The sequence below is a fragment of the Canis lupus genome, chromosome 5 (assembly GCF_048164855.1).
Source record: "Canis lupus baileyi chromosome 5, mCanLup2.hap1, whole genome shotgun sequence".
Classification (NCBI taxonomy): Eukaryota; Metazoa; Chordata; class Mammalia; order Carnivora; family Canidae; genus Canis; species Canis lupus.
In genome coordinates, this window is record NC_132842.1 from 53,291,215 (window position 1) to 53,318,200 (window position 26,986).

At 49.3% G+C, this 26,986-nt stretch overlaps 1 protein-coding gene across 1 annotated transcript in view; it reads left to right on the forward strand.

The window, feature by feature from the left end:
- The window catches only part of MAST4 (microtubule associated serine/threonine kinase family member 4), a 538,667-nt gene extending 516,505 nt beyond the window's left edge, over positions 1-22,162 (forward strand). Inside the window, exons 26-31 of the mRNA XM_072828443.1 lie at positions 1,107-1,307; positions 3,570-3,799; positions 4,735-4,857; positions 13,419-13,555; positions 15,659-15,840; positions 16,165-22,162. Of these exons, the coding sequence (XP_072684544.1) occupies positions 1,107-1,307; positions 3,570-3,799; positions 4,735-4,857; positions 13,419-13,555; positions 15,659-15,840; positions 16,165-19,604 (4,313 nt within the window). The 3' untranslated portion in view covers positions 19,605-22,162. The remainder of the gene's footprint in view (positions 1-1,106; positions 1,308-3,569; positions 3,800-4,734; positions 4,858-13,418; positions 13,556-15,658; positions 15,841-16,164) is intronic.
- Positions 22,163-26,986: the final 4,824 nt, after the last annotated feature.

The window sequence follows — 26,986 nt, forward strand, 5'->3', positions numbered from 1 at the left end:
GTCTGCGAAAGAAAGAGTGGGAAAAATCAAAGGGGTGACTGTTCACCCTTTCTCTGAGGGACTCCACACGTTCCTTCTGCTCAGAAACTTTCTTGATTCCTGGCCTGCACCATCACCCAGACAGACATCAGGGATTTTCCATTTTTGCCACCTCCTACATGGTTATGTTCTCTTATGATCCTCTCCTGAGGCTCCTAATTTTTTAACTAAAAACAATCAAACAATAACAAAAAAAAAAAAAACACGTCCACTTTCTATTTAGGGTTAATAAATTTAAAAATAATAAAGAAGGCACGGCTGGCTTCTTGAGGGAGAAGGCCCTCAGCCCTGGTCCAGTAACTTCAGGGCAGATAGCGAATGACACGCTGTCTGGGGTGAAAGCCCAGGAAGGAGAGTGAGCCGTGGAGTCACGGAGTGGGTGATGTGCTGTGCCGTCCTGTGAGGTCTGCAAGGAGCACAGAGTGTGGGGGGCGCACGGCGTGGGCAGTCACAGGTGACACTGCAGGTGCCCTTCTGTAGTGAACGCCAGAGCCGAGGCGTGTCCTAGGAAGATGGTAGGAGGTGACACAGGCAGGAAGTCTACACGAAGAAAGGAGGTGATGTCCCCTTACCCCCAGCAGCATGCTCCGCACAATTCACAGCATTGCCAAGGACGATCACCGATACCACAGGGTACTCGTGACACGTAGTGGGCCGTCATGCTGTTTATAGGTGGTGCCCGGTTCACAACATGGCCTACCGTGGGTTGGAAGTGGTGGGGGGCCGGGGGGCAGTGCAGGGTGGGAGAGGAGTTGTCACTGCGAGGGTTGCAAAATAGAGATTCTGGAAAGGAATGAGACTCCTAGTGAAGGGGAGTCCCGGGCTGAGGATCAGCAGATGCGTGTGCAGGTCGAGTGACACCTGAGTGGACGCCTCTTTCACCTCCTCGTCCACGTCGCCTTTCTCTAACTGGTCATGTGTTTGTGACAATTGCCTGACACCACGTGGGCTCGGGAGCCACAGGGGAGGATGGTTCCCAGTGGCTTCTTCCTCCCCTCTCTCTTCCTCTCCCTCCCATCCTATCTCAGATTTCCCTCAACCGTGTTTATCCCTTCTTCTTTGCGCAGTTGGCAGTTTTTCAGAGCACTTGGATCAGATAAATGGACGAAGCGAGTGTGTGGACAGTACAGATAATTCCTCAAAGCCATCCAGTGAACCCGCTTCTCACATGGCCCGGCAGCGATTAGAAAGCACAGAAAAAAAGAAAATCTCGGGGAAAGTCACAAAGTCCCTTTCTGCCAGTGCCCTGTCCCTCATGATCCCAGGAGGTAGAGAGACGTCTACTCGCATGAACTTGTGTGATTTGTGCATGTGTTCCCCACCACCACCCCTTCCCCAGTTTGGACTGCTGATGGAGATGCAAGATTGCTAGAAGCAGGGGCGGGGGCCCGGCCCAGCTCCCCCCGGAGCTTCTCCCTGCGGGAGCTCCCGAGCTCCCAGACGGCATGTGTTGTTGCCCATTTCCTCTTTCTGCGTCAGGAATGAGACAGGCTTCCTTCCCACGAAGCCTTATTTCTTTTATTTGCTTTCTTTCCTTTTCTGCACCCCCCTCCCCAGGTTAAGTGGTAAATCTACCTCCCCTGAATAATTTTTCTTCCTGAGACTGTGCATCATTTGTATATTTTAGCAAGCTGTGTATGGCATCTGTGTTGGAAAGCCGAGTATCGTTTTTCCTCATCTAATTAATGAGGAAGTAGACATGGAGGACGTAAGTGTTTCATTTCTGGGGATGCAGAGTCCCAGACAGCACTGAAATTACACATTTTCCCAGCCCTGTCTGTTGAGCTATGCTTCCTCCTACTGGTAGTCAAATCCTTTCCTTCCCTGTGTTGGAAGAGTGAGCTTTAATTGTGGTTTTGTGGGATTGCACTATTTTTCAAAACTGAGTTTTGCCTCCATAAGTTTACAGCCATTCCCCTGGAAAAGATGAAATACACAGCCTTGTGTTTGTGACTTAATCCTCAAATGGCAGCAAGAGAGTGGAAATGGCAACTGAATTATATTGCAGATGGCTTGCATTTAGAAGAACACAGACCATGTATAAAGGGAATTGTGTTTTCGAAATTTCCTGTTTGTGCAGAGAGAGATTTGATAGAAACAAATGCTCATTTGGGGATACTGCTCAGTCTACCCCACTCTTTTCTGAGAGACATCCTATTTAGCACCATAAAACAAACACTTGTCTCCCTAGTGACCATGTATAACCCAAAGGCAGTGGCCCCAGAGCAGCTGCAGTTAGGAAGGTAAGTCCACTTATCAAACCTGAGAGAAAGGCCACATCTTGGTCAAGTAGAGCGATGGTTCAGTTTGGGGCAGTGAAGGAAACCATCATGAGAGAAAGGATCAGGGGCTTTGCTTTCCAGAACTTCGATGTGTGTGTGTCCACTCTGTCCCATTCCTGCTTGCATGGTTCGAAATTCCCTATCACCCAGCCTTTTGACCTTTAGATAAAGGGTAGCCAGCAAAAGAGTACCAGGATGCCACATGCAGTCACAAAGTGAAGGAGCATGGCTTGTGATACATCTCACTTTGTTCTGTTTGGACAGACCTAAGGATTGGAAGAAAGGATAGTGCGGGTACTTTCCGCCTGCTGTGGCCACAGTGTCCTCACTGCACCTGCTGAGTCTTAGCAGCCTGGCTCTGACTGAGCTCGCCTTTAAACCTCAGCATCTTTTATATATTCTTCTCCTTGTCAAACGCACACACAATTTCACGTGAGCAGTTAAGATCTGTTTGGATTCACATAGATGGAACAGTGATAGCGACAATAAATTAGAAGTGTGGGTGCTTGTAACACAGGAGAAGCAGAGTAGAATTGGTATTGTGGAGTGTGAACTGAGCTTTTCTTAAAATTTCTCTAGCGCACCTATGTTATCTCAGGATGGTTGTTAGAATCGTGGATACTATATGGAGACAATCAGTGGGAATCATAGTAGTGAGGAGTGGTTCTTCCATAAAGAAATTGGCGTTTTAGTGCTTCTTGATGAAAATCACTTAATGAGTACCAGGTCAATAATACTGTGAAAAGCACCTCGTGCACTGATAAATCGCTCTCCTGACCATGTGTGTTTGAGAAAGACCATGTTAAAGGTGTTTAGGGCAAGATTTGGAGCCTGAGGACCTCTCCCTATAGCCCACACAGTCTTCTGTGTGTAAAGGCATACTTGAAGTGTGTGCGTCTATGGTTTGTTTCTTTAAAATAAAACGTACTAAGAACTATCCCAGCCGGGTAGGAGCTAGGTTTCGTGTGTGTTTTAATTAGTGTAGAGAATTAAGAAATGATAACTTCAGAGAATTAATTGAAAAATTAGTTAAAATAAAGCCACTTTTGAAGCTTTCTTAAGAGCTTCTCTTTGGAAAGCCATGCTAGTTAGCAATACGGATGTTTTCTGGTTATTTCTTTATTAGAAATGAATGGATTTGTCTTGCAGCCAAGCTCCCCATCACAGCAGGGCTAGCATGGCGTGGGCTGGCTGCATGGATATTTGCGTGATCGGGACTGGCTTTGATGCCTGACTTCTGTGTTGCAGATATGTTTGCCGTTTCTCCGCTTGGAAGTCCAATGTCCCCCCATTCCCTGTCCTCGGACCCTTCTTCCTCACGAGATTCCTCTCCCAGCCGGGATTCTTCAGCAGCGTCTGCCAGTCCACACCAGCCCATCGTGATCCACAGTTCAGGGAAGAACTATGGTTTCACCATCCGGGCCATCCGGGTGTACGTGGGAGACAGCGACATCTATACGGTGCACCATATTGTTTGGGTAAGACCAGCAGCCTCTCATCCTTGGGGGTTTTCACTCCCACCCATCCTGGAGAATGAATAAGTGGGCTGAGTCATATTGACGAGCACTTTTTCTGTTAAGCTGGCATGTGGGACCTGTTTCAGGCTCTTTCCCTTTATGTAGTTGCATTGAACTTGGCCAAAACTAGTCATGTCTCATAATTCTGCCCACTTTTCATGTCCACTCTGCATACCAAGATGGTGGAAATCATTACAGATAGTCCTACTGCCACCTTTCTTTATTCTTTTTCTTTTTTTTTTCCTTTGGTTTGGTAATTTTTTAACTTTTTTATTGAAGTTCAATTTGCCAACATATAGCATAACACCCCGTGCTCATCCTGCCAAGTGCCCCCCTCAGTGCCCATCACCCAGTCACCCCAACCCCCCCACCCACCTCCCTTTCCACTACCCCTTGTTCGTTTCCCAGAGTTAGGTGTGTCTCATGTTTTGTCACCCTCACTGATATTTTCACTCATTTTCTCTCCTTTCCCTTTGTTCCCTTTCACTAATTTTTATATTCCCCAAATGAATGAGACCATATAATATCTGTCCTTCTCTGATTAACTTATTTCATTCAGCATAATACCCTCCAGTTCCATCCACATCGAAGCAAATGGTGGGTATTTGTCATTTCTAATGGCTGAGGAATATTCCATTGTTGTTTGGTCATTTTTATCCTGTCCTTTCATTTAAAAAAAAAAAAAAACTGCCTTCTCCACTCACCTGAAATTTTGTGAGGAATGGTCCTATTTTAGGATGATGACAGAAAAGGAATAATAACCATGGCTTCTGATTTCCCTCGAGGAGCTTAGGATCGTTTGCTGGTTAGCTCACAACATTGTCCCAGAAGAAAGAGTAGATGTTAGGGTTGCCCTTTGTTGGCTTATGAATGTGCACTCTCTTCTTGGACTTTAGAATGTAGAAGAAGGGAGTCCAGCATGCCAGGCAGGACTGAAGGCTGGGGACCTGATCACGCACATCAATGGAGAACCGGTGCATGGACTTGTCCACACGGAAGTCATAGAGCTCTTGCTGAAGGTATTATCTTTTTATGTCCGTTCCGTACCGATGAACCGGGTCATCAGTAAGAACTGGTCCCAAGCATTCCTTCCCTGAGTTCTTCCGTTCTTCTGTACAGTATATGCACACAGACTCAGTGTAACCATGGAGAAAGTAGTCGGTAGTCTCAGGTCTACTATTAAGGAGGAGAGAATATGAATTCGCTGGGTATTTATATCATGACAACCATGTACTCCTCTCCACACACTCCCTTCCTAAGTTAACTTCTTATCCCAAATCACAGATAAAACAAGAGTTCTCTTCATTTTATGAACCTCCCATAGTAAAATCTATTTGGAAATCACTTGCCCTACGGGTGATGTTCTTCAGGAGCATAAAGTTTAATTCTAGTGCGGTGGAGGATGAAGTGGTATTAAACTGTGGGGTCAGAGGTGAAGGTTTGGTCTGAGAGTTGGCTTTCTTTTGAAAGATAGAATTGTGAGTACAGGGGCGCCGGGGTGCCTCAGTCAGGTAAGCGTCCGATTCTTGGTTTTGGCTCAGGTCATGATCTCCGGGTCATGAGATGGACTCTGTTCGGGGGTGGGGGCATCTGCTTGAGACTCTCTCTCTCTCTCTACTGCCCATGCTCACTTGCTCACTTTCTCTCTCAAATAATCTTTAAAATAAATTGTGAAAATATACACATATACTGTAAATGACAGAAATAGGTACTGATGGAAGATGGGGTTCTAGCAATCATTAGGCCTTTCCCCCCACATACACAAATGAATTTGAACGTAAATCATTTTCTATTTTGAATGTAAGCTGAATAAAGCCTGTGGAGTTAAGACCACAAGAAGCATGAACGTGAGTGGAGAGAGAAAATCTACACTGATCCTCTCAATTCTGTTGAGTTACTTGCTGTGTCACCTGCTGACTGTAAAATATAAAGTTATAGCTTCCAAATACCGATCCTGTAAAAACAGGGATGAAGTTGTGTTTGATGTTAAGTTTGTTCAGAAAAAAGAAGTCTGTGATCAGAATTACGGTCTCTCATTGGAGGATCATTTGACAAAAATCAACAGATCTATGGATGACCTCTTGCTTTTTGAGCACCAAAGGGGCTGTAAGGGACTTCTCTACAGAGAGGTGTGAGCCATAGCCTCAAACAATGAGAGACAGAACAAAAATACATATGTGCCATTTAAAGAGTGTCCATTTAGACCGTTTGCAGAACACTTGCTCAGAGTCCGGTGCCGTGGTAGATGTTGGTAACACAGGAATTAAGGTATAGACCTTGCCCTTGAGAAGTATGGGAGATGGAGGAGACATATGGAAGCAGATAAAGTTTAATGTAATTAGGCAGGGCTGTAGCAGAGGGAGGAATGTCATACTTTTGGAGAGAATATTCTATGAGTGGGGAGGGACACTACAGAGAAATTTCATTGAATTGCAACATAAAAAGAAAATTAGAAATGTAGAAGGCACTACAAAGAAGTGGGTGTGCTAAGCCTTCCAAAAATAAGTACAATTTAATGACTTTTCTCCTTTTTGGCCATCCCCCCAGCTAATATGAATGCATTTGTCAGAAGACTAAGGGTCTGGCCTCGGTTCGGAGAGTAGCAGTAGCGTGCGTATTCAAAGGTCCATTGTGAAGTAGCAGATTGTAGGAAAGTTATTGCCATTGATTAGTTCACATTATTAACCAAATTTTGGTCTTGGGCTCAAAACTGAAGTCTGAGGGGCAGGGGCCATGAGTTTGCTGTCACTCATACCTGCAGGTTGTCTGTCCCCCTAACGCTAGCCAACGTTCTCACAAGCGCACGTATCGATCATTGAAGGGAGAGGACTCAGTATTGAGAGAGCATTGCAGCGCCCTAGGCCGTGTTGGAAATCAGCTGACAGGCATGCTGAACACGGAGCAAATCTGACGGAGCCCCGCGGGGGGGGGGGGGGGGATGGCAACCATTAGAGCTTTCCACATCACCCCAGCACTTACCCAAGGCCTCAGATATAGGTGGGTGCACGGTAGCTGTGGAATTGAGGTGAACCATGGGGTCCTTCTTTGCCTGCTCTCCAAAGTTACCGTGGGAGGAGCCAAATACCACACTACTACTTTTGTCACGTCTAGACTCCTGTCTCGATACACGTGCCATTCCATTCGCCATTCAGCATTAAATGGCTGGCGTCAGTCTGTGCTTTGCAGTGTGGCTCCTGAACAGAAACAGATGATACGTGGGCAAGACCTGAGTTTTTGAGTTCCGTTCACCATCTCTCCCTGATACGATTCTCTGTCCACCTGGCATGCAACACCTCGCTCACAGGAAGTATCCAAGAAATGGGACGCCCCAGCAGGGTTGCTGACTCGGAGGTCCTTTGGCTGTGAAAGTCACCTGAAATGACTTTGGGCTCTGTAAGACAAAATTCTAGAGGGGATATAAAGACTCATGAGTCTGGCCAGCAGCTCCTCTCACAGTGCCTACTGCTGTGGTCCAGGGCTGCCTGTGGCTCACTTGCAGATCGACCCTTTGTGGGAAAGAGCCCCCCCACCCCGAAATTGTTTTGTGTTGTCCCCCTCCTGTCCGCATATCCACTGTACAAACCTTCCCCCTGCAGAGGTGTTATTTCTAAAGTGCTCCTCGCTCTTGTCTAGGAGCTCAGCCTTTGTTTCAGATAGTAAGTCTGTGTTTTACAGGTGAGGTTCTCTTAAGAAAAGGTGATCTCTTCTTAAAAGAAGGTCAAGGGGATTGTAAATGGTGACATAATTTGGCTTTCTACCTCCTTTATGGCGGCGCCGTGTTACAGGCCGCACAGCTCCAGCCACAGCCTGTCTTCACATCATTTCGTGTATCTGCTTGTAAAATCAAAAGGAAAAATACTAAACTGAAACATATCTTCAGAAAATAGGTGTCTGTGTATTTTGCTGAGGCATTCGATGATTTTCATAATTTATTTTATATCGAGAGCATTCTGGATTTTTGAAACTTCCTTCTGTGAAATTCGAATACAGCTTTCTCCTGACGGTCTCTGGCAAAGTCGCTCTGCAGAACCGAGTCCCATTTGTAATGTTCTGCCCCCGTCTGTGCGGGGCACCTTCATTCCTGGATGGAGTCAGCGAGCCTGTGAGGTTGGAGGCCTTGGCACCCTTCGGGGCCGCGGCGTGCTTTGTCACAGAGCCAAGCAGAGGATCCTGCCTCTGGTTCATAAAAGAAGCGCTGGAGGGGAGCAACCAATGTCATGAAACAAAAAGGATACAAGGGACTTAATTATCTTCCCAGTGAACTGTGTAATCACGCAGCTTTCTTCCAAATTTGAACAGCGATTCTTGGACAAAGTGTAAAGTGAGTGGTATCCACGCTGGGCTTCCTCACGCCATCACTCGTGGAGCATCAGGGTAGCAGCTCTGTTTTGGAATTCTTGGATGCCGTTTACTTGATGCTTTACACTTGCCAACTACTTGCCACGAAATGCCATGGCACCCTTAGGAGAAGGTGGAGGCTGTTGTGTGTCTGTTGAGAAATGCATGTGCGGTGCTCATTTATCATTTGGAATCTGAACATAAGAAGCATTGTCCATCTGTAATGTCCTTGCGTTCGGTCTCCTTTGCCCTCACACCTTCAATGAACCTGCTGTGGAAGCACTTACGTCCACCGGGAAGCTCGTCCAAAGTCAGTTCACAACATAGGCCCATGGAGTGACACCATCACGTGGTTCTGGGGTTCACTTCCCCCCCCCCTCCCCCGGCCATGAATCCCATGCAGGGTGCTCCTTCCCCTTTGCCTCACGTCTCTCCTGCCACGAGGAGACAGTCACCTCCTTTCGGCTCTCAAGTCGCTTCCTGAAAGGACTTCGTGAAAGCGATGACCTCCTCCTCCACCCGCCGCAGCGTTGGGTGAAGCCCATAGGGACCCACACAATAGCGCGCCCCGGCTTCACCTCCCCAATACGGGAAACTCTCGGCTCGACCAGGTTGCTCTTCCGGGACGGCCTTAGTTTAAGCGCCCGGTGCCCTAAAACTTCCTGGGCCCCTGCTGCACAACTTGCCCTCCTGGGAACTCTGAGCAGCTTCGCGGTACTGAAAGGCAAGCCGTCAGATAGCATCGCCATCGCCGTCCTCACGGACTCAGCCTCGTGGCGGGCCTTGCGGAGTCGTACGGCCCAGGACACTGAAGACGAGGCGCCGAGAGGGCGTCCCTAGATGAAGGCCTAGAATGCCCTCGCCCCGTGAGGTCGGTGCCGTAAATAACCGTGTGTCCCCACTTTCCAGATGAAGAGATGAAAGCAGGACAAAGTTAGCAAAGCAGCCCGAGGTTGTCCGCCGGGAAGAGCAGAGCTGCGGCCCGCGTGCCTGTGAGCGGCGTCGGGCCCTGGGGCTCCTCTCCGCGCCCTCTCCGCCGGCCGGCCGCGCAGCTCGGTGCCCAGGTGGGAACACGGTGCCAGTCCGCGGTCCAAGTGTCCCACATAGGAGCAGCCCGCCTGTGCGGCCCAGGCTCCGAAGGAGGCAGCTTTGCGCTAGGCTCCACGGGAGGGGAGCGGGGGGAGCGGTGCAGGCCCGGGGGGCTGGTGGAGAGGGGGCGCACACCAGGGCGTGTGGGGCGGCTCTGCAGCCCCAAGGGGGTGTGCACAGACGGGAGGACAAGACGGCCCAAAGCGCCTGGGGAACGTGAGTGGCTCGGGTGGCAGGGGCCTGGGCTTGCACGTGGGACGGAGCATGCGAGGCAGCTGGGGCTGGCTGCTGGAGGGTGTGAATCAGGCCGACCCGGGCCTGCGGGGCGTGCGCCCCTCCCTGCGTGCGTTATGCACAAGAGGCGTGTAGGCAGCGCCCATGTCCATGAGACATCGCCGGCCCCCGCTACGGGACCCGGAGCCACGCTGAGAGGGAGAGGCCGGGTAGCTTGCTGTTGTGTTCAGGTCAGCCAGCTTACAGGGATTTCCCTCCCACCGTGCGCAATTACACAAATAGTTGATAGGAAAAGTGAACAAATTGAACACTTAACCATCTGCTGGCCCCATTTTTTTTTTTAAGTAAGTATAGAATTTCTCTTAGAAGAGTTCACTGGTTCTTCAGAAGAGCGGATTGAGGATAAACCGAGCCCATAAGAGGCATCGCAGAGCTCAAGCCAGCCCCCCGGGTAGCCGCGGATCCACCAGGCAGCAGGCTTTACGATTCCTACCTACCCGGTTGTTGATGAAGTTATTTGTCCATTCATTTACCATTTTAATTATCATCCGTGCTTCCAGGGAAGTGTTTGCACTCTGGGTCTTCTAGGTCTGTAGTTCCTCCTCAGGGAAGTTACCTCGGCGTATTTACGTAAATCCAGCAAACTGTCCTCTGGAACAGCCATATATAGAAACATGAAGGAGAAACTGGGTTTGTTTTTTAGAGAGGAAGGGAACATTTGTACAGAGCTCAGTGATGGGCCCTGATTTTAAAACCCTGGTTATAACTACTTTCTGATGAGCTGTGTTTATCGTTTCTATTTGTTTCATTCAACGTTGATGCAGTTTTCAGTCTCCTCGATTTCTTCTTGACCATCTCCTACGCTGATCATTCACTATGTTAATCAGTGCGTGGTTCCCTCACTACCACACATGAAGTATAAGCCGCGTACTCTGCTGGGAGCAAGAGAGGCGGAGGATCAGGACATGCCATAGCCACGGGGCGAGCGGCCACAGGGGATGAGGGACAGAGAGCCAGGTGTAGACCCTTGCACGGGGCTCTGTGACCTTGGGGAAGAAGAAAACTCTGTGTCCCTGACTCTCTTTTCCTCATCTAGAATGCAAGGATAACAATTCTTTCCCACCTCACAGGGTTGTAAAAAAATAGAGCAGCCCTCACGACTTGGTGGGGAAAATAAAGTAAGAGGATATATGTGAAAAACGCTTTAATGTGGAAAATGTGCTCTAAAAAGGCTGCGTGGCATTGTTAGCCTTTCTGTGGTGAAGATGTGAAAGCCAGTGGTGAATCTCGCCAGAAAGAGTAGAATGTTGTCAGTTGTTATGAAGATTTGTTGGAAGTCCCATGTGTTTAGGTTTAGTAGGAATCATGCGCCTCAGGCTCAGGACTCGTAGAACAGCGTCAGGGATCACGACGGCTCTCTGGGCCCCCATTGCAGATGAACATGGACAAGGATTGAAAGAACTCCCGGGAAGGACAAACTCCGGCCACACTCGCTCTTTTCATTCACCTGAGGCACACAGGACAAACTACAAGTTTAGCATGGCCTCCCTCAATTTGTGAGGAGATCCCATTCCAAACAACCTCCCTTGGTAGGCCTTTCACACCTAGAAGCTAAATGTTGTGTTCAAACAAGAACTAGAACGTCTTTCCTAGTAGATAAAGGTTTATTCTTAAAGTTGTGGCATTTGCATGCAGAACATATGGTTTTTTCTCTCAGAAAAATGTTTTTTTTTTCTTTTGTTTCAGTTCTAATCCTATTTCCCTAAAGTATTTTTTTTACAATTAGGACCTTAGGTGTGGGAAGACATGTTCTTAAATATCAAAAAAAAAACCTATAATATCAGTCATAAAATACTAAGACTTGCTGATTCTAAAGTGAATACAAGACATGGACAGATCATCTCCTGAAGAAATTAGAAATGACCAAAATAAGTGTGACAGCATCAAAGAATGAAGATTAAAACTTGACACAACTTACTTATAGTATAAAATTGGTCACTTGTTTAATGCTAATATTCAGTTCTAACAAACCTGTGGTAAGAAAGGTATTTATGGGGACCCCTACGTGGCTCAGTCAGCTAAGTGTCGAGCCCCAGGTCCAGGCGTGCGCTCAGCATGGAGTCTGCTTGAGATTCTTTCTCCTTCTGCCCCTCCTCTCGCTCTCTCCCTCTCTCCCTCTCTCTCAATTTCTTTCTCTCAACCACTCTCTCTCTCTGTCAAATAAATTAAAAAAAAAAAAAAAGTATTTATGTGCTGCCGGCAAAAGTACACATTGACATAAGCTTTCTGGAAAATAATGTATTAATATGTACCAAGAGTTTTTAAAAGGTTGAGATAGACCCTTTGATTTGCTGCATTGACTCTAATTATGTAATCTAAAGAAAATGACAGATTAAGGCAATGATCTATAGATGAGAATATTTATGGCGACTCTTGAAAGAACTGAAAAGTAGAAAAGAATAGCAGTAGGGAAATTAAGTTTTGATTCCCCCATCTTGTGGAATATTGTTGCACAGCCAGTAAAAATTACGTTCTCAGTGAACATTCGATGATGCAGGGAGAGTTTTCCAAGTTATGTGATGTGAAATGGAAAAACAACATAAAGCTAAAGCTAAGTATCTGATTAGCTAAGATTAAAATTATTTGTGAGATATGTCTGTTTATGTGCTTCATTTATACATGCCTGAGAAAAGGTCAGGAAATGATGCTGAAATATTACCAATGTTAGCTGAGGGAAAGGCTCCTCGATGATTTTTAGTTTTACTTATACTTTATAATTTCTTCTTCATAAGATGGTATATTATTTCCCAAATTGGAGAGGGGGAGTCGATGTTAACATGAAAGCAGTCAGTCCCCACGGGTTTGGTGCTCTGCCCCCACCACACTCAACTCCCCGTCACTTAGTACCACTTAGAGCCGGGCTGCTAGGGGTTTTCCAGGTGTAGGCCTCTTTAAAAGATCCTTCTCCTTATGTTCCTTGTCTTTTCGAGGTAATCAGGGCCATCTGTGACTTTGAAAGGACATGTTTCTCCCCTGGGTATTAAGAAATTCAAGAAGAGGTCATTGATGCAGGAGGGAAGGGGATCAGCCTACCGTCTGCCCTAGGCACCCCTCAGCCTGGCTTCTGACTCCACCTCTGCTGTCCACCCTCAGGGCCTGCCCAGTAAGCCCTGTCCCAGCACTGAGTGAAGGGCCTGGAAATCCCCCAGGAGTTACCTCGCCATGCGTGACCTGGTCAAAGAGAGGCTGTTTTGTACTCGCCGGCATAAACTTTGCAGCTCTGCAGGCTGATAGGTTTTACGATGACAGAAAAGGAATCTTTTAAAATAATTAAAAATAAAAATCTCATTCAGTTTTGCTAGGCTATGATTTCTAGGTCAAAGGAAAAACACAAAAAGGAGAAAAACAAAAAATAAATCAACCAAGAACAGACAGCCCCTGGGCACATTTATACTAAATACATATGGATGACGATAACTGCTATTTATAGAGTCCTCTCCATGTGTCCCACTCGGTGCTGAAGGCTTTACTAACTCCATGCCATGTAATCCTCCCACGGCCCCCGTGAGCCAGGTAGGACTCCTCTGTTACACGGTGCAAGTGTTTGAGGTATAGGAACCAGAAGCAACCTGCTGAGGTCACAGAACTTGGATTTGAACTCACATCTGTGGAGTCCAGAGCCTGCCCTCTTAAAGAAACCTGTCATTTAAAAAAAAGTCATTTTTGCCTTCCGCCCCCTTTGTGTTAGGATGTCATTGCTCCAAAGGTTATTTAGAAATAGAAGGCTTTTGTCCATATGTCTTTACGTACCTTTATTTGTCTTTGAATCTCTCGTCTGGGTTCTGATCTCGTTTCCTCCCAGAATTTCCCTTTAATACCACCACAATTTTTCTTTTTCTTTTTTTTTTTTTTTTTACAGAGTGGAAATAAGGTGTCAATCACTACTACTCCATTTGAAAACACATCAATCAAAACGGGACCAGCCAGGAGAAACAGCTATAAGAGCCGGATGGTGAGGCGGAGCAAGAAATCTAAGAAGAAAGAAAGTCTAGAAAGGTTAGTTCAAGCAGCATTTTTTGTGAGCTTGGTATATACCCTGTTGGAGGAAAGCGTCTCCTTACCTAATTTAAACACATTATGAGAAAGGTCCATTTCTCTGTGAGGAATTTCATGCTGTGGTTCAAATATTTATACATTAAAGTTCATATTCATAACAGCATCATTTTTCACAATGAAAAGATTTACGTTACCTCATAGAAGAATTCAGATTGCTTTTTCTTTTTTTTTGTTTTCTTTTTTTTTTTTTTTTTTTTTCCCCTGTGTGAGTACCATGTAAAGCCCTTTGCTGTTTCTTAAGCCTCTAGACTTTACTTCAGGAGAGTTGGATTTAAGGCACTAGACCTTCAGGCAGTTTTTAGCATTAAATCTCCATTTACTAATGTCCTTTATGTTATCTAAAAACAAACAACTGCTATTTTTTTAATACTAGATACTCGAAAATAATGATCGCTTTAAAGCATCCAAATAAGCCTAAAAATAAAGGGGTTTTGCTTTACTGACTGAAGATCTAACTGGGTTACACATTTGCAATCTGGGAGGCAGTCTTTTTGTGCTCTGTGCGGACACTGACGAGATGCGTGTTTGTGTCTGAGTGGGGACATTTCTTGCCAGACAACTGTCTGGATGGGCTCCCTGCATGATACCACAGCAGCATCTTTCCTTTTCCCAGGTGGATCTAATGTGTCTGACTGTATGAGGATTTTTGATGATAGAAATGTGGGGAAATAAGCAAATAAAATGGGAATGCTTATTAACTCCAGGAAAGACGACAGCAAGCAAGAAAGGAAATGGGATCCTGCTTTGCATAGCCCAGCTGTGAACAATTATTTATAATATAAAATAGAGGGGAAATAAGAAAAAAAAGCAGGGGGCAGCCTTTTTTCTAACTGAAAGTTTTGGTTTAGCTCTAGAGGGAGGGATAGAAACGCAATAGTGTATTTGGTCAGAGGGTGGGAGGGGCTTGTGTCAGAGCTTCATTCTCATCTTCTGGGCTAGGAAATCAATAGATCGTTTCTGGAACTGATAAACGAAAACATAAAGAGATCACTGAGCAATGTGCAGACAGGTAGGAGAAGAAACTGCTAATGGAGAAGAAAGTGGTATCTCTGGTGAGTGGGCCAAGGGCAGAGTAGCAGACTTGCTTATTTTATGAACTATAGAGAATGACTTAATTGTTTAACCCACATTTATTACTTGGATTAAAATCAAATGCACAGATTCTGAGATGTATGCTTTATGAGCTAAGTGAATGGTTTCTATATTTTTTTAATGTGCGCTTTATATTCTGATTGTGCTTTTAAGTCAGAGAACACACTGTTGCAGAGGGGCAGCGGTGTTGAAACTTGTTTAAGCTCTCTAGGGGTGAATGAGGCTTGCATGATGGTAAAGGCAAAAGAACTTTTTACAGCCATCTGAAGCTTTCCCTTTTTTTTTTTTTTTTTTTGCTTTAAGATATGCTTGTTGAACACTAAATACACATTTGCTTCTGCTGCAGCTCAGTGTCTGGTGCCCTGCTGATACGATAAGCTTCAGTTCACCTTTCTCGCTTTTTCTGTGTTAATGTACAACCTACATTGTCATTAAGAATTTTCAAGAGCCCACGGTGGAATAAGCAGGGCAAACAGCCCCTCCTAGATACAGCCTCTGCTCAGTGTATCACCATTAAAGAATTCTATATCCAAGGTGATGGTTCCTCTTCCAGAGATTTACCTGGTATTATCTCTTATGAAAGTGTGTTTTGGGATCTGAGGGGGCGCATGCTTAGAAGCATTCAGGTGAAGGACGCCCTCCTCATAAACCTGACAAATAAATAAATGAATACGTATTTTGTATTTTTCTTCATTTCCTCAGCTCTTCCTAAAGTCTTTGGAATTAAGAGAGCTTCCGATGTATCCTATCAAAGACTCTTCCTTTCTAAGTCATTAGAAGGAAGTCATTTTTCACTTGAAAAGTGAGAACCGACATGCCTTTAGCGTAGAACCTGCCGCTGTAAGGCCTTCCCTGGTACAGAGGTGTAAAGGGACTGCGCTGGTGTTGTGGGGAGATGGTAGGGGACCCCAAGTGTCGAATCTCATTGGTTTCCTCTTGCTTCCACTCTAGGAGGAGGTCCCTCTTCAAAAAACTAGCCAAGCAGCCGTCCCCTTTACTCCACACCAGCAGGAGTTTCTCCTGCCTCAACCGGTCCCTGTCGTCAGGGGAGAGCCTCCCAGGTTCCCCCACGCACAGCTTGTCTCCCCGCTCCCCGACGCCCAGCTACCGCTCCACCCCTGACTTCCCATCAGGTGAGTGAGGCCCCTGGGCAAGGGACAGGTGAGAGGAGGTCAGGATCACTCTCTGAGCTCCTGAGGAACAGGAGGCTCAGGCCCTAGGTGGTGGTGGATGGGATTGAGAGGGTGGCCGTGAGACGAGGCTGCGTAGACCCTTAGGGCAGGAAGCACTGGCCTGAACCCCAGCGTGGGGAGGGCCTACGTGAACAGGCGTGTATCCGTGGGTTAAGTGCGAAGCTGGCCTTTATCCAACCTGATCTGCAACAGCTGGGGCAGGCGGGAAGCACAGGAAGAAGAGGGAGGGAGTCCCCTGCTCACGGCCTTCTGTTTTCCACGCAGGTACTAATTCCTCACAGAGCAGCTCCCCGAGCTCCAGTGCCCCCAATTCCCCAGCGGGCTCAGGACACATCCGGCCCAGCACCCTCCACGGCCTGGCCCCCAAGCTCAGCGGACAGCGCTACCGGTCCGGGAGGCGGAAGTCGGCCGGCAGCATCCCACTGTCCCCCCTGGCCCGGACCCCCTCTCCCACGCCTCAGCCCACGTCCCCACAACGGTCGCCATCCCCTCTGCTGGGTCACTCGCTCGGCAATTCCAAGATCGCCCAGGCCTTTCCCAGCAAGATGCACTCCCCTCCCACCATCGTCAGACACATCGTGAGGCCCAAGAGCGCAGAGCCCCCCAGGTCCCCGCTGCTCAAGCGCGTGCAGTCGGAGGAGAAGCTCTCCCCCTCCTATGGCAGTGACAAGAAGCACCTGTGCTCCCGCAAGCACAGCCTGGAGGTGACCCAGGAGGAGGTGCAGCGGGAGCAGCCTCAGCGGGAGGTGAGCTTGCAGAGCCTGGAGGAGACCGTGTGCGACGCGCCCTCCCTGAGCCGTGCCAGGCCCGTGGAGCAAGGCTGCCTGAAGCGCCCCGTCTCCCGGAAGCTGGGGAGACAGGAGTCCATGGACGAGCTGGACCGAGAGAAGCTCAAGGCCAAGGTGGTAGTGAAGAAACCCGATGGCCTCCCGGACAAACAGGATCCCCACCAGAAATCCCACGGACTCGGCAGCGATTTGGAGGCCCTCTCTACTTTCAGGCTGGAAGACAGGGAGAAGAAACTATATCCAAAGGCATTAGAGAGGTCGAGTCATTTTGAAAGCAAAGTGGCCTCGCAGGAGCCCCCGTCCCTGGGCAGTCTGCTGAAAGGGGCTCTTCACAAGCAGGCCAGCGTTCGGGCCAGTGAGGGGGCCGCCTCGGAAGGGGCACCCGGGGACCACAGCCAGGGCGTCTGTGACTTCAAGCGCACCTCTGCTCCCGGCATCCTCCAGGACGGCCTGTGTCACTCCACCGACAGGTCCAGCTCTGGGAAGGCTGAAAACCTGGAGAAGGCCCCCCCAGCCAAGGAGTGCCTCCGATGTGAGAAGTTAGACAGCAAACTGGCCAACATCGATTACCTCCGAAAGAAGATGCCATTTGAAGACAAAGATGACAGCCTGTGTCCCGTGCTCAAGCCCAAGATGACCTCTACTGCCCATGAGAGCCTGCCCGGGAACCCGGGCCGGGCCGTGGGTGGGCAGCAGGAGGCCCTGCCTGCCTCTGAGGGCCGAGCATTCATCAGCGGTGCCCACCCGGCTCAGATCAGCGCCGTTTCCTTTGTCCCTCTCAAGGCCCTAGCCGGCCGGGGGGACGGCGGGGTGGAGAAGGGGGGCCTGGTGGCTCCTGAGTCCCCAGTCCGGAAAAGCCCGTCCGAGTATAAGCTGGAAGGCAGGTCTGTGTCCTGCCTGAAGCCCATTGAGGGCACTCTGGATATCGCTCTCCTGTCCGGGCCTCAGGCCTCCAAGACCGAGCTGCCTTCCCCCGAGCCCGTGCAGACCCCCAGCCCGGCCAGGGATGTGGGGACCCCTGTGCCACCCGCCCCCCCGGGCAGCGGGGCCTCTAAGGCGGAGACCGCCCAGAGGGAGCCTTCCCCCGCCGGCCTCAGGATGAGTAAGTCCTACCTGCTGGAGCCCCGCTTCCCAGCCAGCCGAGGCCTCCAGAACTCTCCAGGCGGCCCCTTGCCAGACCCCGAGCTGAAGCAGGACAGGAAAGCCTCCCGCGGGGCCAGGAGCGTGGTGACAGTCCCCGAAGGCGACCCCCAGCCGAGAGAGGGGGGCTGCAGCCGACACCAAGGCCACGCGCCCGAGCCGAGACCCGGCCCCTTCCTGGGGCAGGGCCCCCCCGCGGCCGAGCCACCCCGGTCCCGCGGCCTGACACCTGCTGACCGGGCGCCCTCCAGAGAGCAGCTCAGTGGGAGGCAGTCCTCCGACAGGGGCCCTCCGGCCGCCAGGGGCCAGCGGGCCAACGTCAGGGCGGACACCCCCCGGGAGCCCTCCGTGGAGTCGTGTCCAACAGAAGCTGCTAAAACCGGCGACGATTCCAGACACGTGCCCTCTGGGGCGAGGACCCACCCGGATGTCCGCGCACAGCCCCACACCGCGGAGAGGGCATGGGGGTCCTGCGGGAAGGCGAGCCACGGGGACGGCCGGGACGAGGGGAGGCCGCGGGCCCCGGAGGACCCTTGTCTGCGCTCGGCGGGGGCTCCCTGTGAGAGGGAGCCGGGCCGGGGAGGAGGGAGGGGAGGAGGAGGGGGAGGAGGGGGAGCCCTTCCCGCGCGGTGGACCCTGCAGCCCCCCGGCCCCGAGAACGGGAAGGGAAGGCAGCTCCCCGGTTGCCCGCCTTTGCAGAAGGACGCCCCCAGGGAGCCAGAGAGGAAGGAGCGGCCGGTGCAGCCCCGCGGGAGCAGCGGCCCCCCGCCCCCGCCCCCGCCCGCCGCCCAGGAGCTGCCCGGCCCGCCGCCGCATCCGCCCCGCGGCTCGCCCAGCCCCTGCTCGGCCGGACAGCCGGGGAGCCCGCCCGGGGCCGCGGCGCCCAGCCTGGGCCCCCAGGACGGCGCCCCGAGGTCCGCGCCCCCGGACAGGGCGCCCTCCTCGCAGAGGCCGAGCGCGGCGCCCGCTGTCGGCGGCCCCGAGGGGCAGGGCGGCGGCGGGGCGGTGCTGGGCGCGGCTCCCCCGCACGCCCGGGGGGGCCTCCTCGGCACCAGGGCGACCCCGCCCGGCGGGGGGCGCCCCCCCGACGAGCCGCCCCGGAGCGTCGCCAGCGCCGGGGAGCAGCAGAGCGCGTGCCCCAAGCACCCCAAGCCATCCACTGTGAAAGACTGCCCCGCTCCGTGCGGACAGACGGACGGGAGCGCGGGGCCGCGGGCTCCCGCCGACGGGAAGGCCGAGGGCAAGCGGGGCCCCGAAGCGCCCGCCGGGCCCGCCGCCGGCCTCCCCCCGGCCCCGCGCGAGGCCAAGGCCGGGGCCCCGGGGGCGCAGACGCCGGTGGGCGGGGCGAGCAGGAGCGCGGCCACGCCCACCGCCCCGCCCGCGGCCACGCCCCCACCGCCCGCGGCCACGCCCCCACCGCCCGCGGCCACGCCCACCGCCCCGCCCGAGAAGTCCCGCAGCTGCTCCGCGGGCTTCCCCGGAGCCGGGGCGCGGGGGGCCGCGGGCGGCGGGGGCGGGGGCCGAGCCGCGATGCCCAAGAGCGACTCGCTGCCGTCCTTCCGGAGCTCGGCCGCCCTGGAGCTGCAGCAGCCTGGCCCCGCGCCGCCGCCGCCTCCCGCACGGAAACCGGGCGCGGCCCGCGAGGTCACCAGGGCGGCCCCTGCGCCCAACCCCGAGCGGCCCGCCGTCGCCCTGTCCCCCGAGAAGGACTTCGTGGTGCGGCAGAGGCGGGGGCGGGAGCCCCTGCGGAGCAGCCCCCACAAAAAGGCGTCGTAGCGGGGCGCCCAGGGCAGCCCCCGGGATGTGCACCTACCGTGCACCTGCTGCGCACCTGCGCCTCCACCTCCTTCCAAAGCAGCGCGGCCGCGTCGGGGCACAGGCGGACCCCCTTCCTCTTGCCCCGCCCCCCGACTGTCCCCGGTAGAACTGACACCATTCGGTGTTTGGACAAACAGCGACAACGCGGACCTTGCGGTCGAGGGTTGTCGCGGAGAAGGATGTGCGCTGTAAATACCCTCCCGCGTGTTTGGCTTGGGATGTAGAGTCGGTACCTTGCTGCTGATTGCGTTGTTTTATCACGGCTTTTTTTTTTTTTTTCTTTCTTTCCTTAATTTCTTTCTTTCTTTTCTTTCTTGGTGGGTGTTTTTCTTTTCTTTCTTCCAGTTAAGATTTTTGCTTTACCACTTGATCCTAACCTAGTAAGGAAGCCACAGCGGTTAAAATCGGGTGTATGGAAAATGGAAAAGTCTGGCTACACTCCTGTCTGTGTATATACGCATCCAGCCACATGTTTTGGCCTGTGATCTAGGAGGAGATTTCAAGGCTACGTTTTTCTAAGTTAAAAGATTCCGAGTAGAGTTAAAGAGGAACGGAAGCCCTAGCTGCAGTAGATCGTGAGTCTGTGTGTGTGTCTTTAAAGAGAGATTTTGATAGTCGCTGTATCTGGCCACCTGTGTTTCCAGATCTTAGAGCGAGAGCTACTCTGATCGTGGCGTTTGGAACCTTCCTCCGTTAGGAATGGCCGGAACCAGTGGAGCTAACCATTTTCACTTCACAGCCATCCGAGTGGACGTTCTGATCCGGGGTCCAACTGTCTGGAAGGCCCGTTGTCCTTGTCCGTAGGGGGGGATGTGCAGGGTCTTCACCCTGGCTGTCGTGGGGGCTATAAACACACGTCAACTTTATTTTTGTTACTTTCCCTTCTTTTCATGCTCTTAAACTCAGGCCTGTATGCTATGAGTCACTAGTCCAGAAGCACACATTTTGTAGTAGTTTTGCACCAGCCCTGCTCTTGAACAAAAAGGAAAAATCACTGGCCGCACACAAATCTGATAGTATTAAATTGAGTTAAGAAGCGTCAGGCATTGGAAGAGGTTTTAAATTTGCTTTTTTTTCTTTTTTTTTTTTTTTTTTTGAGGGAAAACGGGGGTGGATTTTGGCATCATAGCATATATATTAATGAATAATCAGGACATCAGATACATTTTAATACATAGCTGGGGCCTTATGTTGTAGATGAAGCTTGCTGTTTTTAGCAAGTTCCTGGGTTTCACATTCATTTCTGACGCATCGAGTAGCTCCATACATTACATAACATGATCTCTTTATTTGTATGCAAAAAAAATACTGTATTAATAAAGAGCAGCATTTTTTAACAAAAAGACTTGGTGGAGCTATTTGGTGCTTGAATGTGTCCTTTTTACTTTTGCTAAGCCTTATTTAAATTTTGTATACCATGGAATATGTAGAATTCGTCAAATCATTTTAGTGCTGAGGGGGGTTTTTTGTTCGTTTTTGTTGCAGTTGTCCTGGTGGCTTGTTTTGTATTGTAAGATGACACTTGCTGACACCAGTACTAAGGCACTAAGAGGAAATACACACAGATAAGTCTTTATAAGATGTTTGGGATCCATAGCAGGATTTTTTTAGTTTTGTTTTTTAAGAGGGGAAAAAACTTATCAATAAATACTCACTTAGCACCCAAACCCCCTCGGAGGTCTTAGTATCTTCAAGCTATAAAATTGTTCATCTAAGCACAGCCCGTGGAGTGTAAATTATTTAGCGAGGCTGTAAACCCTGCTCTGCTCCAAAAACAAAAACATAACTTAACCATCTACTTGGTTGTCCTTCATTGTACAATGAGTTGGCAATGGCAAAAAAAAAAAAAAAAAAAAAAGTCTCCTTGCCCATGATTTTTTCCCATGTGATTTTAGCTATACCCCATCACTACATTGTGAAATTGCAGAAGAAACAAATACCGTAAAAAAAGTTAAATCGGTTTCCAAAGTGGTCTCGACATTTATAATTCGTATCTGTGTTGGGTGGTTGTCATAACCCCATCCTCTGTACTCAGACATCACGACAGGTCTATCGGGGAGGTAGTTCATGGTTTACAGCCTTTGCTTTTTAACTGTCCCGTTTCCTTTAAAGCACAACTAGCTGCTTGTTTACAAATGATATTTTTATGTATATTTTGTATAGTGTATTACCATTTTTGCCAAATATGTTTTTGCATTTTGGATGAGTAAAGAGTACTTAAGGTTGCATTCATGTAATACCTGTTTGTTGTTGTAAACCTCTCCAATCAGCTGGTAGAAATTCTCCTGTGTTCTATTTGGTCAGTCTCCTGTGATTGTAAGATGTGCTCCTCGGTATTACTCCCAGCTGTAGATTTACCAGCTTAAAAGTTTGTTAGGATCTGTGCAATAAAGTGTTTGCAGTCTTATTTTCTCTAAGAAATTCCCTATGGATGTCATAATTGTTGTATATTGAACAAATATTTATACTTATGCAGTTGCATAACATTGAAATAAAAATTTAGCATGAAAACATAATGACTAATATGTTCTGTTCTTGTATATACACATCTCCAAAATGCTACTGAATATAACTGTATATTATGGTAAGTATGGGATTTTGCAGATTGCTTTCTGTGGAAGGGAATGGTTTGCTAATTTCTTTTAAAGATTTTATTTATTTGGGAGAGAGAGAAAGAGGGAGAGAGCACAAGCAGGGGGAGTAGCAGAGGGAGAGGGAGAGGGAGAAGTAGGCTCCCCACCGAGCAGGGAGCCCAACATGAGGCTCGATCCCAGGGTCCCGGGATCATGGCCTGAGCTGAAGGCAGACATTTAACCAACTGAGCGACTCAGGTGCCCCTAATTTTTTTTAACTCCTACAAATATTCTATTCTTAAAGATTAATATATTCCTATAACACCTCCCTACCTTTCTACCAACCGTGTGCCTTGCCTGTAAAACTTACCACCTTCCACACCACGGTCACTGCCCTCATAAAGTCTTCCTCAGTGACACCATCTCCTCCGTTTCTCCTAAAACCTTCCTCCATCAATTAGCACCGTGCCTTGTTGTCTTTCATTTCCTCCCCTTCCTGTGTCTTTCCTCATAATCAAAGCCATCAAAACCACCAGGAAGGAAAGAAGCAGCCTGACATTTATTGTCTACCTCATATATATACACGTAGTGCTGGGCAGGAAGCTTTTCATCTCCCATGTCATTTGAACCCCAAACCAGATGGCGGCGGCAGCCCCATTGTACAGGTGAGCAAACACCCACAGAATCTATGTCATTTGTTTAATATACACCCTGGAAAGAGGATTGGGATTGGAATCCAGATTTTTTTTTTTTCAGGCCCTAAAGGCCTTGACCTTCCTAAACGGTACCAGGTGTCCTGTGAAATCAGATCTGGGCCCCTCTGAATGATCTAAGCCATCCCATTGTCTCTTTCTTCACATGGCAAAAAATCACAGGGCGCAAGATTACATGTGTGATGATTGGTGGGAAACCACGAGCCAAGGAAGCTAATCGTTTTCTGTAATAGGGCTCCTTATTAATTCTAATTAATCAGTAGGCAATCACCTAGCATTTTCGCTTCACCACACAAACATAACATGAAAAAGTGTCGCTTTAATAACTACAGAAATCTGCTTCCTTCGATACAGGCCAGGCATTAAGGAACTCAATGGTAGGGTAGCTCTCTAAATTTAATTTCCCACCTACCTGTATGGTTTTAACTTACTCCTAAAAGCAGTTATTTGTGTTATTCCTTTCTTTTTCCAGTTCTCCCCCCACCCCCAACGAATATTGTACATGTCTTAAGTATCTGCGAGAGTTAGAAGTGACCACAGCTTGGTTGAACCTCGGTTCACACTATTTGCACACTACAAGGCAGTCACTCTGACCCAGGTTCCCGTACTAGCAGTTCAGACCCCTTGGGCTGTGGGCTGGAACCTTGGCGCCTGTCCTCACAGAAAAACATGCAACAACTTGCCCCTGATGTCTGGGACCCTGCCTTCCAGAGACCAGGTGGACGGCTCTTCCGCAGGCTGACGTTGTGACTGTCGGTCCCAGCAGGTGCATGCAGGCCAGCGCTTCAAACAGGGAACCTGCTCCGGGAACTTGAGTGCCCTGTGGACTCGGTGACACGCCCGTCAAGTCTATCCAGATGCAGAGAAAAGAAAGTTCTGCTGTGCGTGGCTGCTAGGTGCGGCCGCCGCCCCGCACAGCAAGAAGCCTATCAATGCTGCAAAGCTGGAAGCCGCTGAGTGTGGCCTGTTAGGTTCAGCGCCGCCTGGAGCCTGCCGCCAGTACGAGGGAGGATGGAGCTGTTGCGAGGCCTGGGGCAAGCACGTTGCAGTTACCAGATCTTCATATGTCAGGCTGGCAGGGCCATAAGCTCCAGCCCTAGGACGTGTCTAAGTAAAAATCCTTGGCCTGAAAATTCCATCCCTCCGGAGTACACGTGCGTGTCCAATGGTGCCACGTCAACTGGGCCCTCCCGGCTGGAGGCAGGATCGGGGCGACGGCCAACTGGCCACCCCCAGCCGTCGGGCAGGTGCCACCTGCAGCCCCGGCTCCTCGGCCTCCACTCGGCTCCCACGGGCAGCCTCGGGACAGCTGGGGCTCCCTGACCTCAAGGAAAAGCAAAGCAACCAGTAAAGCTTGGGCTTGACCCTTTGTACCTAAAAACACAAAGCCCTAGGAAAAGACTGCCTCCTTTTTTCAGTACCTGTCAATTCGCACAACTGGTGACCTCTTCATTCTTCTTGTCCCTCTGTAAAAACAAACAAACAAAAAAAGTCTTTCTTTAAAAAAAAAATAACAAAACTGTCTTTTCATTGCATACCATGATCATGGAAGGCAAATCAGAAATACAGAGCAGCGCTGCGATCCCCCCAGCCACTCGGCCATTCTTCATTTGAGAGAGGTTTTTAACTTTTTTCAAAGAACTGAAATAATAGTGGACATGATGTTTGCTGATCTCTTTTGTTCAGTATCAAATCACGGATACACTTCAACATCTATAAATACACTTCTGCAGTATTGTTCATAATGGCATTTCAGTTTATGGACGTGCCATCATGCTTTCACTCCCAGCAGAGAGCCTCAGAGGCAGGCCATTGAGGCGGTCTTGCTCTCCACTGCTCGGCCAGTTCATGCCAGAGCTCGTTCACTCTACCCCCACACTTCCTTTCATCCCCCCACCCCCCCACCCTCTAGGCAGCCAGGCTAATGAAATGGTTTATCCTTTCATGTTCTTAACAAAATACTGGTATTGTTTTGAATGTGTGTATTTTTAATTCATAAAAATGATAGTGTTACTATATCATTTGGGTGTTTTGGGTTTTTTTGTCCCATCAAGCTCTCTAGGTAGGTTCCCAAACTGGCTCCTGTCCCCGAAGAGGGAGGAGACATGGAAGAAAGAGGCAAACAAGTCCAGATGGGTAGGTGGAAAATTTAATCAGCCAGGAAACTTACATAAGGAGGCTTGTCATGGGTGGCCACGGACAAGTAGATCTCTGCAGCCACGTGTCAGGATCTTAAAAGTTTCTATAGAGGTCTTAATTGGGTTCAGTTATGTGTACTGTCCAGATCAACAGAACATTGCACTCTCAAGGTTGCTCCTTGAAACCAGCTCCCATGGTGGGAGCGGTGGGTAGAGTATACGTTCCAGGAACAGGGGAGGGCACGAGGAGCCTCTGATTGGGCAGGTCCAGCTCCCGGGTCAACCAGTCATGTCCTATTGATGACCTCCTCCAACACCAGATGTTTGAGATTCAAGGACATTGCTATAGTTTATCTAACCCACTGCTTCTGACTACTGTATAATACCCGTGGTGGGTGTCTTCCACATTTACCTACCAATTTTCCCAGGTTTTTTTTTTTTTTTTTTTTTAAAAGATTTTATTTATTTATTCATGATAGTCACACAGAGAGAGACAGAGACACAGGCAGAGGGAGAAGCAGGCTCCATGCACCGGGAGCCCGACGTGGGATTCGATCCCGGGGCCCGACGTGGGATTCGATCCCGGGTCTCCGGGATCATGCCCCGGGCCAAAGGCAGGCGCCAAACCGCTGCGCCACCCAGGGATCCCATTTTCCCAGGTTTTTAAAACTGAAGTTCAGTTTGCCAACATATAGTATAGCACCCAGGGCTCACCATTTTACTAGTGATGAACACTCAAACTGCTTTGAACTTCCCCTTCATAAATAATGTTGCACTAAATATTATTGTGGAAATCTGATATTTTCTTGGAGAGTATACCTTAGCAGAATTTGTGGATCACATGTTTAATTTGACTAATTGTTGTCACAGGGTTCTAGAACAACTACACCAATCTACATCCATAAGCCATGCACAAAGTTCCTATGACCCCACATCCCACTGATGCTGTTACTCAGCTCTTGCTTTTTGCCAGGCTAACAGAGATAATCCTTTATCTCATTTTAAGTTGTATTTCTCTAATTCCTGGTAATACCAACAGGTTTCCAATGTTTTTATCCTACTTCATGTGGAATAGAGAACATCTCCCAATCTGTTCACATCATCTCCTAATTTATTAAGTCATTTATCTATTATTGGATATTTAGGTTATTTCCAAAGACAAGAGAAAGCAAAAAAGGGAGACCCAAGCTGTTTAGAAAGCCCATGAAAGAACATGCAGGGAGAAGGAGATGCGTGGATGCTCCCATGGCCACCTGTCCTCTGCTTACCTTTGTGGGATCTAATACCTTGTCTTGAACAATCAGATGCTTCGAGAATATCTAAATTTGGGGAGATGACAGTTCAATGGAGTTCACTGTTTAATTTTTCATGAACAGTAATGGCTTTTTAAAATAATCGGTAGATTAGTTCTTTCCTTTTTCAAGGCTGGCCTTATTCAATAAATGATCATAGTATAAGTAGATGAGATGGAAGGGGAATCGAGGAGAGGCAGGGCCTAGGTGGGAGAACAAGGGAATTTAGCAGCTGTGTCTCGTGGCCTGGCAGGGGTGACAAGAGGTTAACAGGCTTCACACCCAAGATGTTTCACCCTTGGATTTGAAGGCTCCTTAGCCCTTTGTTTCCATTTTGTTACAAAATTTCCTTTTAGAGAATAGAGAGCAGGTCCCCTCAACTCATTTGACTCATGGAGCCTAACGTCTGACTCTGCTATTGGTTGATAAAATTAGGATTAGGGAAGGATATTTGGCATGAAATCATTTGACTTAGGGTCTAGGGCCAACCCCAGTCTAACACAATTCCACTATCTAGAGGTGGGGCAGAGGAGTCTGTCTGGTACTGAATCACGCAAATGATTCTGGTGATATCTGGGAGCCATACCTGGCTGGCCCATTCTTCTGCAGCCTTCAAGCTAACTA